General features: G+C 37.7%; 3 protein-coding genes, 1 non-coding gene and 1 pseudogene across 4 annotated transcripts; all 5 read left to right on the forward strand.

Annotated features, from left to right (window-relative positions):
• The first annotated feature begins 2528 nt into the window (after window positions 1-2528).
• LOC110707128 lies at window positions 2529-4081 on the forward strand (annotated as a pseudogene).
• Window positions 4082-4740: 659 nt separating this feature from the next.
• Window positions 4741-6645, forward strand: LOC110707325 (zeatin O-glucosyltransferase-like). The gene has a single exon (XM_021885342.1). The coding sequence runs from the start codon at window positions 4774-4776 to the stop codon at window positions 6187-6189; it is 1416 nt and encodes a 471-aa protein (XP_021741034.1). The 5' UTR covers window positions 4741-4773; the 3' UTR covers window positions 6190-6645.
• A 1050-nt stretch (window positions 6646-7695) lies between these two features.
• TRNAS-UGA lies at window positions 7696-7767 on the forward strand. The gene has a single exon. It is a non-coding gene; the product is annotated as a tRNA-Ser (tRNA).
• A 3940-nt stretch (window positions 7768-11707) lies between these two features.
• On the forward strand, window positions 11708-12124 carry LOC110707184. The gene has a single exon (XM_021885189.1). It carries the CDS (start codon window positions 11708-11710, stop codon window positions 12122-12124), a length of 417 nt encoding a protein of 138 aa, XP_021740881.1.
• Window positions 12125-12853: 729 nt separating this feature from the next.
• Window positions 12854-14736, forward strand: LOC110707326 (zeatin O-glucosyltransferase-like). Its single transcript, XM_021885343.1, has one exon. The coding sequence runs from the start codon at window positions 12983-12985 to the stop codon at window positions 14399-14401; it is 1419 nt and encodes a 472-aa protein (XP_021741035.1). The 5' UTR covers window positions 12854-12982; the 3' UTR covers window positions 14402-14736.
• The last annotated feature ends 3185 nt before the right edge of the window (window positions 14737-17921 follow it).

The raw sequence follows: 17921 nt of genomic DNA on the forward strand, positions 1-17921 counted from the left end.
ATTGAATGCATGATCTTCATTCCTTTCTCACTCATGTGACCAAGTCTTTGGTGCCATAACTTGGAATTTTCATTCTTTGTTGCAACTGCAATCGAATAACATGCTCCAGCTGTCAAATAGAGAGTACCATTCTTTTTACCATGAGAAACTATCATTGCTCCCTTTGAAATCTTCCAATTATCACCTTGAAAGATTATAGTGTAACCTTCACGAGCCAACTGCCCAACTGAGATCAAGTTCTTTCTTAGGTCGGGAACATGTTTGACATCATTCAGCTCCCAAGCTGACCCATTTAACTTAATTTTGACATTACCTTGACCAACAATATCACAAGGTTGGTCATCACCAAGGTATACCTGTCCAAGGTTTCTATGGACATACTTCTCAAAAAAGTTTTTATTAGAAGTAGCATGGAACGATGCTCCAGAGTCTAATACCCAAGACTCTTCTTTGCTCTCCAATGAGCATATCAACGCATCATCACCTTCTCCGGTAGAAGTGACATTTGCCTCTGCCTTCACTTCTTTGCCTTTTGGTGTTCCCTTGCACTGATTTTTATAGTGCCCAATCTTTCCACAATTCCAACACTCCACAGTCTTTGAGTTTTGGAAATTATTTGGATTCCTGGATTTTGACCTCCTGTCTCTGGATTGTCCTCGATAGTTTGATCTTCCGCGTTCATTCCTTCTGATTAAATTTCTTCCTCTTGACTCTGTATGCAATACTGAAGAGGATGAAGATTCACCTGATTCTCTTCGTCGAATCTCCTCACTAAGAACCAGATCACGAACGTCATCAAACTTCAACTTGTTATTTCCCGATGAGCTACTCACAGCTGTGACTGTAGCATTCCAACTATCTGGCAGGGAAGATAAAAGTATTAACGCTAATACTTCATCATCAAATTTGATTTCAACAGAACTCAATTGGGTTGTGACAGAATTGAGTTCATTAAGGTGTTGAGCTACCGATCCACCTTCCGACATCCTCAAACTAAACAACCGCCTCATCAAATGAACTTTATTGGAGGCTGATGGCTTCTCATACATATTAGAGAGAGCTTTCATGAGACCTGCCGTTGTGGTTTCCTTTGCAATGTTAAACGCCACATTGCGTGATAACGTCAATCGAATAACTCCGAGTGCTTGTCTATCTAAAAGCTTCCATTCTGCTTCTTGTATGCCATCTGGCTTTTTCTCTTCCAGAGGTTGATAGAGTTTTTTCTGGTATAAATAATCTTCAATCTGCATTTTTCAAAATCCGAAATCTTTACCATCGAATTTTTCAAGTTTAACTTCTCCTTTGTCTGCAGCCATTTCTCCCACTCAAATTTGACTTTTTCTTTTAGGATCGTTTTTATTTTTATCGTAATGTGGACTAATTGTCAACCAAGCTCTTGATACCAATTGTTAAGAAAATAATGCAAATTTTCTATTTAATCAAATTTGAGGGAGAAATAAATTACATAAACAAAATGTCTATTTATACCAAAGTGCAAAAAACACAACCCCTCTTTTCTCTGAGTTATTTTTCTTCTCTCAAATTTTCTCTTGAAAATTATTACATACAAATGAAGGAAATGCTCAATTTATAGTTTTCCTAAAACAACCTAAGCCATTTAAAATTTAGCCTGTAATATTTATTACCATTAGTTATTTTTCCCTATATTTGGAAACACCTTTAATTTTCAATGGTAATGCATGGTTATTTAATAACCATTTATTTTTTTTCTTTATGTTTCTTAATTATCTGCCAACAGGAATGATCGATAACCCCACTCGAGGCTCTCGTGGTGTATAATTGGTGGCGAAAATAGCTACTAGCTGACAAGTTACAGGGTTATCATTTATAAAACATGTCTAATCTTTTTCAACTGAAATAATTGAATGGTACGGAGTATGAGTTAGGATATGCTGATACTTTACCTCTGTTCTGGCTGTATGGCAGTGTATGCGGTCTAGCCTTAGCATTTCTTACATCCACAATATTTGTTTTGGAAAGAGGAAACAGACAGATTTGAGCAAGCAGGTTTCACTTAGTAAAGACAATCATTAAACACAGGTAAATAGTATATTCCACAATAATCAACGGGAAATATGATGTCCCAATAACTTACTGCCAGTAAGGCAATAATGCATGACTGACACTTCAGACAGTATGCCTGATCTTAAGGCCTTCTTTACAGCAGATACTATACAGAATTACGGAGTACTAATGTTCAATTACGAATATTATTATGATTTGATCTTAATAGATTCGTATTAATATTGACTTTTAAATATGTAATTTTTATAATTTTTTAATTACAAAAATAAAGATATTTAACAAAAATTAAATATAAATAAGAAAATTTAATATAGTCTAATCTAATCTGAATTAATTTGATACAAACTTAAATATGGAGTTAGTTAAATTGATGATAGCCTATAAACACATTTGTAATTATCATAATTTTATACTCTGTATCCAAAGTAGCAATAATACATAGTAGTAGTTATAATTTAGTGGTCAAAAAGTCATACTCATCTTCAACGATCTAAATCTACATAACTCCCTGCCAAGTTCCCACCCCAACTAACAATGGAAGGCCAGACTTGCTATAAAGACTCCAAAGTGGCAGTTCTGATGGTGCCATTTCCGGCACAAGGCCACCTTAATCAACTCCTGCATCTCTCAAATCTCATTACTTCTTATGGAATACCTGTACACTATGCTGGATCCTCGGTCCACAATCGTCAAGCCAAACTTCGCCTCCATGGCTGGAACGCGGAGATTTTGAGTAAAATCCATTTCCATGACTTCAATCTTCCTCCTTACAGCTCCCCTCCTCCAAAACCAGACCCTGCCGTCCATTTCCCTACACACCTTCTACCGCTTTTCGATGCTTCTGAGCATCTCCATGAGCCTGTTTCCCAACTCTTACAGCAACTGTCAAGCAAGTTCAGGAGAGTGATCGTGATTCATGATTGCCTAATGGCTTCTGTGGTACAAGATGTGAGAGATATACCAAATGCTGAACTTTATGCTTTTATTCCTATCTCTGCATTTACTCCTTTCTTCAATTCTTGGGACAAAATGCCACAGAAACCTTTTACATTAGATTCAAATGTACCAAAAGGCATTCAGTCCACGGAAGGGGGTTTAACGCCCAGGGTTACAAGTTTTATAGTCAATCAACGAGATCATTTGGGGTTCGAGTCTGGAAGGATTTACAACACGTCAAGGGTGATAGAGGATGAATATATTGAATTACTAATGAAGCTGCCATGAAAAGCTGATATGAAACACTTTGCAGTTGGACCTTTGAATCCAGTGGAAACAGAAAGCAAAAATGAGAAGCATAGACATATATGCCTGGAATGGCTAGACAAACAGAGAAAGATTCAGTGATATATATCTCTTTTGGATCTACAACCTCGATAACAGATGAACAGATCACAGAGTTGGCGTTGGGATTGGAAAGAAGCAGACAAAAGTTTATATGGGTGCTTAGAAAGGCTGATACTGGATATGTTTTTACAGGTGATGAAGTAAAAATGCCTCAGCTGCCCGAAGGGTATGAAGGAAGAATGAAACACAACGGAATTGTGGTAAGAGACTGGGCACCCCAGTTACAGATACTAGCACATCCATCTATAGGTGGGTTCATGAGTCACTGTGGGTGGAACTCGTGCATGGAGAGCATCAGCATGGGAGTGCCAATGGCAGCATGGCCTATGCATTCCGACCAACCAAGGAACGCCGTTTTGGTGACAGAGGTTCTAAGAATGGGTACTCAGGTGAGGGATTGGGCACACCATGCTGAGCTGGTGGCATCAACTACTATAGAGAATGCTTTAAGAAGACTGATGGCATCAGAAGAAGGGGAGGAGATGCGGAGAAGGGCAGCAGAGCTAGGTGAAGCTGTTCGAGCATCAGTTATCAAAGGAGGCACTTCTCTCTTAGAAATGGATTCTTTCATTTCTCATGTAACCAGATAACAAAAATCTGTTAAGAGTAATACAGGGCCAAAATTAGTAAACAAAGGAATAGAGATTGACTTGAGTCCAGAAGGCTCTTCAACAAATTATGCTCTTATCTTATCTTAATTACAGAAATTTACCATTTAAACATTACTGTTAGTGAATCTCTTGTTCATAAACTCACATGAATCTGTGCTTCATAATAAGCAGGCACTAAGCTTGTCTATGGTTCCTTAATCCTACTACTATGATCTCCGTGTTCGGCATTGTAATTTCCATGCACTAAAATTTATAGGCACAGTCACCTGCCTCCAGGCCTCTAGATCATGACTATACCCTAAGAAAAATCAGAAAGCAAACTTGAATTAAGAGTTCTTACAAACAGAAGCAGGTTGTAATAAGAGTTTCAAACTTCAAACTTGCAAAATTAACGCTACTAGAAAATATTCATACTGCTTGAAAAAATACCAACTTAGATGTGCAAGAAGCAAAATGGCCCTCAACTAATACCCCCTTTGGTCATGTATGACTTACTATGACACTTAACACGAATACAAAGATATCAATAGACAAAGTCACAAATAAAATGTTATAAAATCTAATCTTAACATGCATCTTACTGCTAGGGACCATGACGCAGCTAGTGATGTAAGAATTGAGGCAGCATTAAGTTCCTGCTAAAATAACATTAAACAAAGTTTGCTTTGTGCGTACGACAAGTAACCATAATTTAATAGAGTTTTTTCTACTTGTCAAGAATACTATAAAAATCACAATTCTTCCTATACTCTACCTCAAAACTTGACCCCAAATGGAAGACCAATATTGCAGTAAAATAGGCAACCAAGATGAAGTACAACACCCTCAAGTGGCTGTGGTGATGGTACCATTTCCAGCCCAAGGCCATTTGAACCAGCTCCTCCATCTCTCTCATCTCGTAACCTCCTACGGGTTACCAGTTCATTATGCTGGATCTGCCTGCCACAACCAGCAAGTGAAGCTCCGACTCCATGGTCGGAACTCTGAAACTTTAAATAAGATCCATTTCCATGACTTCCAAATCCCTCTTAGTTCACCCCCTCCCAATCCCGACCCCTCTATCCTTTTCCCCACTAACCTTGAACCACTATTCGATGCTTCTACACATCTCCGTCAACCTGTTTCCCAACTCTTACAAGAACTCTCTACAAAGTCCAGGAGAATCATCATCATTTTTGATAGTCTAATGACTTCTGTGATCCAAGATGTAAAATTCATCCCAAATGCTGAATCCTATGTCTTCTTTCCCGTCTCTGCCTTTATCATGTTCTTAAATATCTGGGAAGAAATACCCGAAAAGCCTTTTCAGCTAGATTTTGATGTCCCAGAATGCATACCCTCAAATGAAGGGTGCTTGACGCCAAAGGTTTTTAATTTCATAGTCAATCAACAACTACTTTTGGGGTTTGAGGCAGGAATACTATACAACACATCAAGGCTGATAGAAGGTAGATTTGTTCAACTATTGGAGAGGCTATCAATAAACCCTGAAACAAAGCACTTTTCTGTTGGACCTTTGAATCCAGTGGAAAAAGAAAGCAAAAATGATAGTCATATATGCCTACAATGGCTAAACAAACAAGAGGCAGGTTCGGTGATATATATCTCTTTTGGATCAACAACCTCGATGACTGATGAGCAAATCACGGAGTTGGCAATAGGTTTGGAAAGAAGCGGACAAAAGTTTATATGGGTACTCAGAAGAGCCGATACAGCTGACATATTTTCCAGCAATGAAGTGAGAAATCCTCTGTTACCGGAAGGGTATGAAGGGAGACTGAAAAATAGGGGAATGGTGGTAAGAGACTGGGTACCCCAACTGCAAATTCTAGCACATCCATCCATAGGCGGTTTCATGAGTCACTGCGGGTGGAACTCATGCATGGAGAGCATCAGCATGGGTGTGCCAATGGCAGCTTGGCCCATGCACTCCGATCAACCCAGGAATGCCGTTTTGGTGACAGAAGTGCTAAAGATTGGTACACTGGTGAGGGATTGGGCTAACCGTGCTGACCTAGTGACGTCAGATACTATAGAGAATGCATTGAACAGAATGATGACATCAGAGGAAGGAAAGGAGATGCGAAAAAGGGCTGCAGAACTGGGTGATGCTGTCCGAGCATCAGTTGCTGAGGGTGGTGCTTCTCGTGTAGAAATGGATTCTTTCATTAGTCATGTCACCAGATGAAGATATGCAGATTTCTCTCTTAAAAAGTGGTCCTTTCACAAAGAATCTTAGTTGCTTTGAGTCCAGAAGGATCAACATCCAGTTGTGTTGTAGTGTCTTATACTTCGTACTATTCACATGTTCTGCTTATCTATTCTCAAACTATTTGCATCATTTTATCATAAGTACGCAAGCATTCTTAAGTTTTCCAATAGTTCCTATTCCAATCACAATTGTGTTCAACGTGGGGAAATACTACAAGACTCACCAGATACCAATCAACTATTTCCCTTTTTCTGAGCACTTTTATCCATTTTTCAGAGCTTCTATGCATCATTGCAAGCCTGTTTCTCAGCTCTTACAGCACCTCTCACCTATGTATAAGAGAATAGTTGTTATTAATAACATTGCGTATGCTTTTGTGGACCAAGATGTAAAGTTTATCCCCAATTACTGAACCCTGTAGTTTATTTCCCATTTCCAACTTTACCCTTTTCTTGACTTTTGCGGCATAGTATAGCATTCCTTGACAATGTCCAATTCCCTTGGAGCATGTAAAACTTTACTAGTTAGAACACACGTAAGTGTTAAGGAAGCACAATACTCCCTCCGTCCCTTATTTTTGCCCCATAAAGATGAAGTTGCTTTTTAATATTTGGTTGGAGAGAGTTGACGAGAGAAAAAAAATGGTGGGACTAAAATAGTTAGTATAAGAGCAAAGTAGTGGTCCCATGTAACCATTTATGGTATAGGGCAAACTTAAAAGGACGGATCAAAAAGGAAATTGGGCTAACATTTAGCGACAGAAAGAGTATAAATTCGTAAACATAAAGGGTGTAAAAATTAGATAAATAAATAAAAAGAAAAGGACAGGAGGGAGTATTGTGCTTCCTAAACACTTACTCCATGTTGCAAATAAAAATATAAATTAACTAAACCTAATTTAAACAGAACATACTTTTTCCTGGAAATAAAAACAGAACATACTTCTTGAAACAGGAACAGCTTAGACGTGCAGGAAGCAAAGTGGCCCTCAGCTAATGCCTTTTGATCATCTATGAATTACTATGATAATAAGCATAGAATACAAGGATTGGCACTTTCCTACAACGAAAAGCGAAGCATAAGACAACTTCAACCTGCAACCGTAGAGAAATCACATATCAGCAGACATAGTAGGGTTGCCCAAACTAGATATCCGATCCAAAAAATAATCCCACCTTCTGATTATTTTTTAATAATCTCAACTTTATGCTCTATCCGCCCAAAACAGTCCCGACCGGTCATCTAACTTGTTATTGCAAGTTACCGGACACATATCATCCTACAATTGGTTAAAAAAAAATTAAAAAAAAAAAAAAGAAATCCTTGTTTAAGGAAGACAGACCACCGAAAGCAATTGGACTATAGCAAGCACTGATCTGAACTGAAAAGTGTTCGAGTGTAATAGGGTTTAAGAAGAGAGAGATAAAGTCAGGAATTTTAGAATTAGTTAATTAATCTGTAAAGACATTTGTAAAGACAAGAGTCCTAATAGCTTAGTGGAAGAGCGTCAGTCTTGAAAATTGAAGGTCCGCAGATCGATTCTGTGTGTGGACTTTTTTTTTTTTTTTTTTTTTTTTTTTGTATATTCCCTTGTAAGACAATTATACGAGTAAACTTTAGGGAAGGAAAAATCATTTCATTAGCTAAATTTGTTCATATTTTTTTTTTTTTTAAGCAATCTATCATTTCACAATTTTTTGTGCGAATTGAGCAAATTTAAGTAAAATTTTGTTATCGTTAATAATCAACTACGAGTACTTCATATTTGAGCATAAGAACTATTTTGCTTACTCTTTTTGTTTTTATTTTTTTATTTCCTACCTTCCATTTTGATATGTTCTTTTTAAAATATTTATACTTTTGCTTTTATTATTAATTACTTGTGATAAAGAAATAACTCGCTTTTATATTTCTATATATACCCAACTACATGGTCCACATTTTCTTACTATATAGTAATAATATCAATGTCTCTAAATATTTCTCTTTTCTATCAAAAAAGTCAAAAGAGAAACTCACTTTCTATATTCCACTAACTCTCACTTTTTCAAGTTCAAAATTGCTAGTTTGCCATAGTAAATGTGAAGCTAAAAACAAAATAATTGTCCTTGGGTAGAGTTTAAAGGGAAGAGAAGGGCTGATGGCAGGAAGAGGGGTAGGGCGGCGCCGATCGTGGGTAGCTGGTCCGGCGCCGTCAAGGAGAGGGGGAGGGGGTGGCGCTGGCCGAAGGGCAGGTCTTGGGGCGATTGCTGCTGATGTGGTGGTGTTTTTATTTTTAATTAAGTATTTAATAATAATATTATTAATATTAATTATTTTTTAATTTTTGACCAATTATGTGGTGACACGTGTACATTAAACCTAAAAAATAAATTATCTATTTAACAGGTCACCGGTCACTTGGGACTGTTTTGAGCAGATGGAGTATAAAGTTGGGAGTACTAAAAAATAAGAATGATTTGCTAAATTGGTGTTAAAAAATAAAGAAATTACTAAAATAGTGTTCACTTTAAAATATTTCTCAAAGTAGTGTTCACTTAGAATTGAAACTCTAAACCTAATTTTTATTGCTTCGTATTTAAAGTCTCAATAAAAAAAATCATTGGAGTCTCAAAACTATTCTCTAAGTGTTTTAATTCACCATTGATCCAAACGTTGATGTTTCATGTTACATATTTTTTTGACAACTTATATCCATAACAAATATGCTAGAAACGGACTACAACAATCTATTCACTTATTTGAAGCAGGGGAAGCGAGAAATGTCTAGCTTTTGCCGTATCATTGTTAGGGACATCCTTAAGCTACTTGTTTTGTGCTCCTTCATTGATTACTCGCAACTCGCAACTCAGCAGATGTGGGACTGTGGCTGCCCACAAACTTGCTCGAAAATAGTAGAAACTATGAGGATTTGAGAGTTTGGGAGGAAGAGTATCCTTCTTGTATTAGCTATGCTATTTTGCTAGATATTTCTAGCTTAGCTTAATAAGAGCAACTTCAATGGCAAGCTAATTTGACATGTAGCTTGGCATGCCACATAAGCTTTTAAGCCAATTATCATGTACCTACTTTGAGCTCCAATGGCTAGCAATTAGCTTACAATTTAATTGAATCCCACCTCCTTAATTAACTTTTTATATTTCATTTTATTGATTATATATATATATATATATATATATATATATATATATATATATATATATATATATATTCTCCAAAGCTAATTTGCTTAACCAAGCTAATTGCATTTTCTAGCTCCAATGGTCAAACTACTAGCTAGGGATTATTTAATATTGCAAGCAAGTTCCTAGCTACAAGTCTACAACCATTAGAGTTGCTCTTATATTCTTGGTTACATGCTGTCAATAAAAAATGCAAGAAAGTTTTTAAACATTTATATTACTACATCATATTCATAAAATCCATAGTGCTTATATCCATTTTTACTATTAATAAAATACAAAAGCATTAATGATGAATTGATGAGGCTCAATGCTAAAAAAAATTAAGATATTGTAAGCATTATTTAAGATAAAAAAAATTTGATGTTTGACTCGATAAAGATATATCTTATGCATAAATGAAAGTTTGGTTTGAAGAAATCCCACCTATTGTAACCTCATGTTCTTCTTCATTAAGGTTTGAGTAATTAATTAAAACAACCCTTTTCGTGTCAAAAATAAAAAAAATAAAAAAAAAAGATTTGATGGTATACATATTTATTAGGATTTTATTAGAAAAAAGTTCTCTTCGATAATTTTTAATATATAACTTAGGTTCGTAATTTCCAAACCTATATGGACACCAAATTGAGAAATATTTTTAGGTGAACACTACTCTATTAATTTCTTTATTTTTCAACTCCACATTGGCAAATCGTTCAAAAAATAATCGAAAATTGAGATTATTTTAGGCGGACGAAACACAGTTAGGATTATTATTGGCAATTTTTCCTTTCTTTTTTGTACTTTTAACCTTAATTACCAACACTTTCTCTCTCTATCTCTTCAATTATTCCCAACTACTTTTTCTTTCTCTTTTAATTCCTGCATAAAAACCTAAAGAGGTATTGTATTATGAGACGAAGGGAGTAATAATAATAGTAATAAATTATAAAAACAAAGATGTGCATCGCAAGGGCTTCACACCTAGTATCAAATCTAAATTAAAAGAAATATAAGTACAATAACATTTTCTTCAAAAAAAAAATAAGTACAATAACATTAATAAGAAGCTATACAAAAATAATTAATTTAACATCTTATGTAAAAAGTAAAAAATAAACAAAATTACAAAAAGCTTAAATGAATCTAGTCCTTATGTGTAATGTATGCGGAGGGTTTTGCTTCTATTAATTAATTTTATTTTATTTTTTTAAAAAAAAAAAAAAGACATTTCGAATATTATAAAATTTTCAATTGAGATTCAAAACCAATCCGAAAGAGCATATCATACATTCTACACAAGTTTAGTAAAGCTTCAGGGCAACAATTAAATCTTCAGAAATCAGTAATTAAGTTTGCACCAGGGGTAGATGAGGACAGGAAATCCACAGTGAAACAAATTCTTGCTATGCCTGAGATGGGGAACATGGGGATACATCTGGGAGTCCCGATCGATATTCAGGGAAAGAAAAGCCCCCACTTCCAATTCTTAGTCGACAAGGTATCGACTAAAATTACGTCATGGGTCCACCTGCACATATCACAAGCAGCAAAACTTATCCTCATTAACACGGTACTGATCAGCATGTCGGCTCATATCATGAAGTGTTTGAAACTCCCTCTTAGCATAGCAAACAAGATTGATTCGTTGATTTCTCGGTTCTGGTGGTCTGGTAATGATAATAAGGGGTTGCATTGAACAGGAGGATTACGTTACCCAGCTGCCTAAAAGCATGGGAGGATTGGGAATTAGGGGCTCTACTAAGCTCAACGATGCTCTTCTCTTCAAACAGGCTACTAGGATGCATCCAAATCCACAGCTACTTCTCTCAAGAGTCCACACAGGATTTCAACCATGTGGGATATGCAGCATGGCTAGACCATATATCAGAAGAGGTACTCCGTCCCTGGGAAGGACAAGTCTTCAAAAAGCTTCTCAAGCATTCAAAAGGGGTTTCGCGTGGAAAGTAGGGAATGGGGAAAGTATTAATGCAATTAGTACGCCATGGGTGAAAGGGGAGATTCCTTTATTAAAATCGGGCCAAACTCTGGGGGCCGCTTCGATGTGGAAGGTTAGTGATTTTATAGACAGGGAAACGAACGAATGGAAGGTAGGAAAGATCAGGGAAAACTTCGATTGGGAGCGGGCGAAAGCAATTTTGTCAATGGAACTTCCGCTTTCCAATGAGGATGATTTTCCTTACTGAAAACACCACCCATCGGGAAGGTATACGGTCAAAACAGGGTACTACTATCTTTCCAAGAACCTGGGGCTAGATAGTGCCTCTTTCTTGGCAAAGGACCGGGAATTAGTGAAGCTAGTATGGAGAATGGATATCCAGCCAAAATGGAAGGTGTTCCTGTGGAAGCTATTTCATAATGGTATTGCCGTCAAGGAAAATCTGGCACACAGGGGTATTCCGGTTGAACCAGAGTGTGATCTCTGTAGAGAGGAAGAGGAAGACAGCCAGCATCTTTTCAGGTATTGTATTCAGGCAAAGGAAGTCTGGGAGACAGGTTCCCTAGACGTTTGCCCAGACTTTCTTAGGTCTATTCCGTTAAAAGAATGGATCCAGCACTATATCCTGCTCTTTTATAGCGAGGATGGTAAACAAGGAGCCCGATGTTCGCGGTTTATTGCGACTCTTTGGGGTATGTGGAAGGCTAGAAATGCCAGATGCTTCAAGGATTCGGCTGGAAGGAGTAACCTAGTGATGGAGTTTATAGATCTTAATACAAGATCATGAACACTTTTCCCATCGTGCTAGCATGATAACGGAGGAAGAGCCTATCAGAAGGGATGAAACCATCCTGCCTCCAGGTTTTAACTACGTCCATTTAGGAAGGGAGAAGACGGGGTTCGACGACTTCATTGTAGAAGCAGATGGCTCCTGGGATAAGAAGACTACGAGAGCAGGGATAGGCTGGGTAGTTAAGAGCAACACTCTAGGATTCGGGCTGGATGAGGGAGGAAAATACGGCGTTGCAGCATCTGTAATACAATGTGAAGCTTGGGCTTTTTGGAAGCAATGAAATGGGCTCGATCTAAAGGTAGGAATGGGATCCTTTTAATAACTGATTCATAATCCTTGTTGAACAACCTACAGGATTACCAAGGCAAGGAGGTCTCGATAACGTGGTTTCTTAAGGGGTTAAGAGAAGTGGGTGCCTTTCCGAAGATGCACCATCCTAAAAGTACAGAGAGATTAGGTTCAAAGGGCAAACGATATTGCGAGAAAATGTCGGGTCAAGCTTATGAATTTGATGTAATGCTGTTTGTTTGCTTTCGCTCTTGTAAAAAAAAAAAAAAAAAAAAAAAAAAAAAAGAATAAAGCTGGATCAGATTTATTTGACCACCCGCCAGCAGACAAGATCACAAATAAAATGATACAAATACAATTGTATGTAACATGCTTAAATGCATCTTATTGCTTACTGCATCATGGCGAAATTAGGGAATAAAGAATTGAGCCGGCATCAAGTTGCAGATAAAATAAACATTAAACAAATCCTGCTGACAAGTAAACATAATTTAATGAAGTTTTTTCTATCTATCAAGAGTAGTATAAAAACCACAGTTCTTCCTACACTCACGCAACCCCATAATGGAAGGCCAAAATTGTAATAAAAAATCACAGCAAAATGAAATACAACACCCTCAAGTGGCAGTGTTGATGGTACCCTTTCCTGCCCAAGGTCATTTGAACCAGCTTCTCCATCTTGCTCATCTCATTACTTCCTATGGTTTACCAGTTCATTATGCTGGATCTGCCAGCCACAACCACCAAGCGAAGCTCCGACTGCATGGTTGGGAATCTGAAACTTTAAGTAAAATCCATTTCCATGACTTCCAAATCCCACCTTATAGCTCACCTCCTCCCAATCCCGACCCCTCCACCTTTTTCCCTGCGAACGCTGAACCACTATTCGATGCCTGTATGCATCTCCGTCAACCTATTTCCCAACTTCTGCAAGAACTCTCTACAAAGTTCAGGAGAAGCATTGTCATTTTTGATAGCCTAATGACTTCTGTGATCCAAGATGTAAAAAACATCCCAAAAGCTGAATCGTATGTCTTCTTTCCCATCTCTGCCTTTACCATTTTCTTTAATACCTGGGAAAAAATACCTGAAAAACCTTTTCAGCTAGACTTTGAAGTCCCAAAATGCATTCCTTCAAATGAAGGGTGCTTGCCGCCAAAGGTTTTAAACTTCATAGTCCAACAATATCTACTTTTGGGGTTTGAGGCTGGAGCACTTTTCAACACATCAAGGCTGATAGAAGGTAGATATGTCCAACTATTGGAGAAGCTGTCAATAGACCCTGAGGCAAAGTACTTTTCTGTTGGACCTTTGAATCCAGTGGAAAAGGATAGCAAGATTGATAGACATATATGCTTACTATGGCTAGACAAACAAGAGACAGATTCAGTGATATATGTCTCTTTTGGATCATCAACCTCAATGACTGATGAGCAGATCACGGAGCTGGCGCTAGGCTTGGAAAGAAGCGGACAAAAGTTTGTATGGGTACTTAGAAGAGCGGATCCAGCAGACATATTTTCAGGTAGTGAAGTGAGAAATCCTCTACTGCCGGAAGGGTATGAAGAGAGAGTGAAAAATAGGGGAATGGTGATAAGAGACTGGGCACCCCAAGTGCAAATTCTAGCACATCCATCCGTAGGTGGGTTCATGAGTCACTGTGGATGGAACTCATGCATAGAGAGCATCAGCATGGGTGTGCCAATTGCAGCTTGGCCCATGCATTCCGATCAACCCAGGAATGCCATTTTGGTGACAGAGGTGCTAAGAATCGGTACACTGGTGAGAGATTGGACACACCGTGCTGACCTAGTGATGGCAACTACAATTGAGAATGCATTGAGAAGATTGATGACATCAGAAGATGGAAAGGAGATGCAAAAAAGGGCTGCAGAACTGGGTGATGTTGTCAGAGCATCAGTTGCTGAAGGTGGTACTTCTCGTGTAGAAATGGATTCTTTCATTATGCACATCACAAGATGATGACCTGCGGATCTCTCACTTAGATATTGACCGTTTCACGAGAATCTCAATTTGCTTTGAATCCAGAAGGCTCAATATGCCAAGTTGTGTAGTGGTATTTTGATATTTTCACAGTCCATGTACTGTGTTTTTGTCTGTATTCAACATTGTTAATTTCGTGTAATAAAATGCATGTTCAACACTGTTTCTAAACATGTAATGAAACAAAATTGTAGTCATCTTTTTCTAGATCACAAGATTCACAACAATACCAATGGAATTATCTCATTCAGAAAAGTTTATAAGAATTGAAATAGCTCAAGTAGAGGATACATCAAGTGAAATTGAATTCTCACAAACAAAAAGCAGTATTAGTTTAAATCAAAGGTCACCATGGGGGTGTCTTAGCTAGTTTATTAAAAGGAAGAGATGATGACAGTTTGATTAAATGCTGCACTTCTTGGACAGTAAGTCAATGAGGCTCAACAGAATGCTGATACAAATCATAAGCTAAATCCAAGCACAACACATCTGCGTCCTGGAAATTTATTTTGACTGAGGGGTTCACTAGGAGGGAGAAACGGTTTTAAATGTACTGAACTCTATTACTTTAATAAGCAAGCTAACTGAAGTCTGATGATTCCACTTCATTGTCACAAAATTAACTAACCTTCAAAATTAACTTATTTCAGAGAGATGAACAATAGCAAAACGAGATGTTTCCTTATTTCTGCCTTAAAATTAATCGTTACAGTCAAGTAAAAAGCTTCATAAGTTATGGCCTTAGAACTAAGTACTAAAGAAATACAAGAATATATCTAAACAAAGGGGCATAAAAGATACAGGTTTTTAACATGTTTTTTGACCTCCAAGCAACAAAAATAAGTATACTAAGATAACAAAAAGATTAGAATACCACAAGCATATAGAAACACAGAAAAAACTTCAAAATCGGATTTCAGAGTAGGTGAACCATACTACTTCCAAAGGATTTTAATCTAATTTCAAACCTCAAGCACTTCCTTAAGTTCTTAAGATGTTAAAATGGCATAGAGTTACAGCTAGAGTTGCTGTCTTGCTGAAGCAGCATATTTTTTAACGATTTAATTACATTAGATCAGTCCCTATAAACTTAAATCCACGCATCAAGAAATAGGAACTGTAAACAAACTTATAAGACAGAAGAAGCATACACAGTTTAATGTTGTTCCAAACGCCTCGAAGTAGAGACGACCTTGTTGATACTTGGAATCTTCATTATCTTCCCCTCAATTACCAATGTCAACACCTCAATAGTCAATACAGGTGTAGACACTCGACACTTCATTTTGAATCAAATTTGTAAACTATCCAACTCGACAATTGTCACCTGTATGATCAAGTGTTGACATGAGTAGTCGAGTCAAATAACAGTTTATCAAGTATCATGTTAACCTTTTAAGAGACAAGATTCACACTCAGGCTCACAACACATTGTGCTCTTAAGAATTATAGTTTTAAAACCCTCACAAATATGAGAAAATTTTCAATAATCATTTTATTATGAGTACTTCAAATTAAAGCAAAATTAAACAAATTCATGCCAAAAATGACAATTTTCTCTCATTTTTATAACCCTACTAAGTTAAAAAAATAGATAATTAACAAAAAGTATTAACTTCTCAAGAACAATGCACTTATGATCTTCTTCCAAAAAAAAAAAAAGGCATTTATGGTCAATTCACTAACCCGAGATGCAAACACTCGATTAAACAAGAAAATTGCTCAAAATACTGTGAATCTGTGACAAAGTTTGTGAAATCAAGGTTAAATTACTCAAATTGAAAAAACTATGAATGATGAAAATCAAAATGTAGCGGAAATTCTTCAAATTGAAAAAATAAATAGCAATCAAAATTACCGAAATTTACGGGAGCCACTGAATAAAACAAGTGTAGATTGTAGAAGCAGTTGTCTGAATTGCAGACCGCGGATATCGAATGATTAATTGTTGATGAACGATGATGAATACAGATTAACTATAACGGCTTCTTTCCCCTCAAAAAAAATAAATAAATAAATAAATAAATAAATAAATACAATGGCTTCTGTGTAGTAGCCTTGAAAATTTGAAATGGTGAGTATTGTTGCGCCAAAAGTAAACAAAGGAACAAGAAACATTCAAGTACTACTAATATACTAGTAAGTACGTATGGGACTAGGGGGCCTTTGGGAGTTTGGGGCAGTCAAAAACTGGCCCGTATCGGAAAAATTGGTTATAATAGATTGGGTTGAAGGAAATTAATCTCATCTTGGACGTTTTTTCAAAGTAAGACAAATTTATAAAATATTTACGAAAATGGATGTGTGGCAAAAGTATTTACCAAACTAAATTTCAGGGATAAAACGTTGTCTCAGACAGTGCTTTATATCTAGGTTTTTTTTACAAAAAAATTAATTTGTAAAACGCTGTCTGGGACAGCGCTTTACCTTTTGACTTTTTTTAAAAAAAAGTTTATAATTGTTTGGGGTAACTTTACCCCAGCCACGTGGCCCTATGGCTGAGCGACACGTGGCACCTTGCTATTGGTCAACAGGGCTCCAATCCCCTGTTGACACGTGTCCTAGGAGCCCTAAATGGGGAACCAATGCTCCCCACTATAAATAGTGGGAGCATCCTCATTAATGGGTATTCAATACATTCATAAATACACTTACACCAAAACCGAGCAATATTAATCGCGAAATTCTCCCATTACGCGAGAAGTAATTTCACTCTTTTACGCACTATCTTCCTCCTGTACATCACTGACTTGATCGTCGGAGGCGGAGCTCCACCCAACCGGAGTCTTCGTGGTTTTGCAGGTACAGGCGGCGGAAGGGCATTCTTAGAATTGTAACTCTCCCGCGGGACACATCAAAAAACCCCGAAACATTTGGCGCCGTCTGTGGGGAGAGTACTTCTGAGATGACTTCTAACCCTATACCACCAGATCAGGATAAGCGGCCATTGGCCGAGCCTGAGGTCCAGACGGACCATGAAAGCGGTGATGATTACGGACTGGACACCTATGTGGCCCCAGACGGGTCCTTCAGAACAAAGCACACCCGTTCCAGGGATAAGAAGGAACGGGATAACATCCAAGCTACTCCAAGCAACCCAGTCGGCAACCCGGTTGGAGCTGCACAGGCGGCAGAAGGCTTTGCTCCCGTCACAAGGAACGAACTCATGACCTTCATGAATAGTTTCAAAGGCGAAATCCAGAGCCTTATTCGGTCAGCTACTCCCAAGAAGAGTTAGCCGGCCAAGAAGCCTTCTAACAAGAAGGCAATCAAAGACCGGGTCCCTACCCCTCATCCAAAGCCAAAGGAGGGGGAGGGCCTCTGGTTCGATCAAAACCGGCTCCGCTTCCCGCAAGCAGAACCCAGAAAACCCATCCGGCACTTGCAACCGGATGGTTCAAAAAAGATATTCTCTGACGCCCGGACGTTTCTCCAAGAAAAGAGAAGTCTGGCGTCTGCGTCGGCTTCAACGTCGACCTTTCCAGACAGTTTTCGTGAC

Source organism: Chenopodium quinoa, unplaced genomic scaffold (assembly GCF_001683475.1).
Source record: "Chenopodium quinoa cultivar QQ74 unplaced genomic scaffold, ASM168347v1, whole genome shotgun sequence".
In the NCBI taxonomy this organism is placed as follows: domain Eukaryota; kingdom Viridiplantae; phylum Streptophyta; class Magnoliopsida; order Caryophyllales; family Amaranthaceae; genus Chenopodium; species Chenopodium quinoa.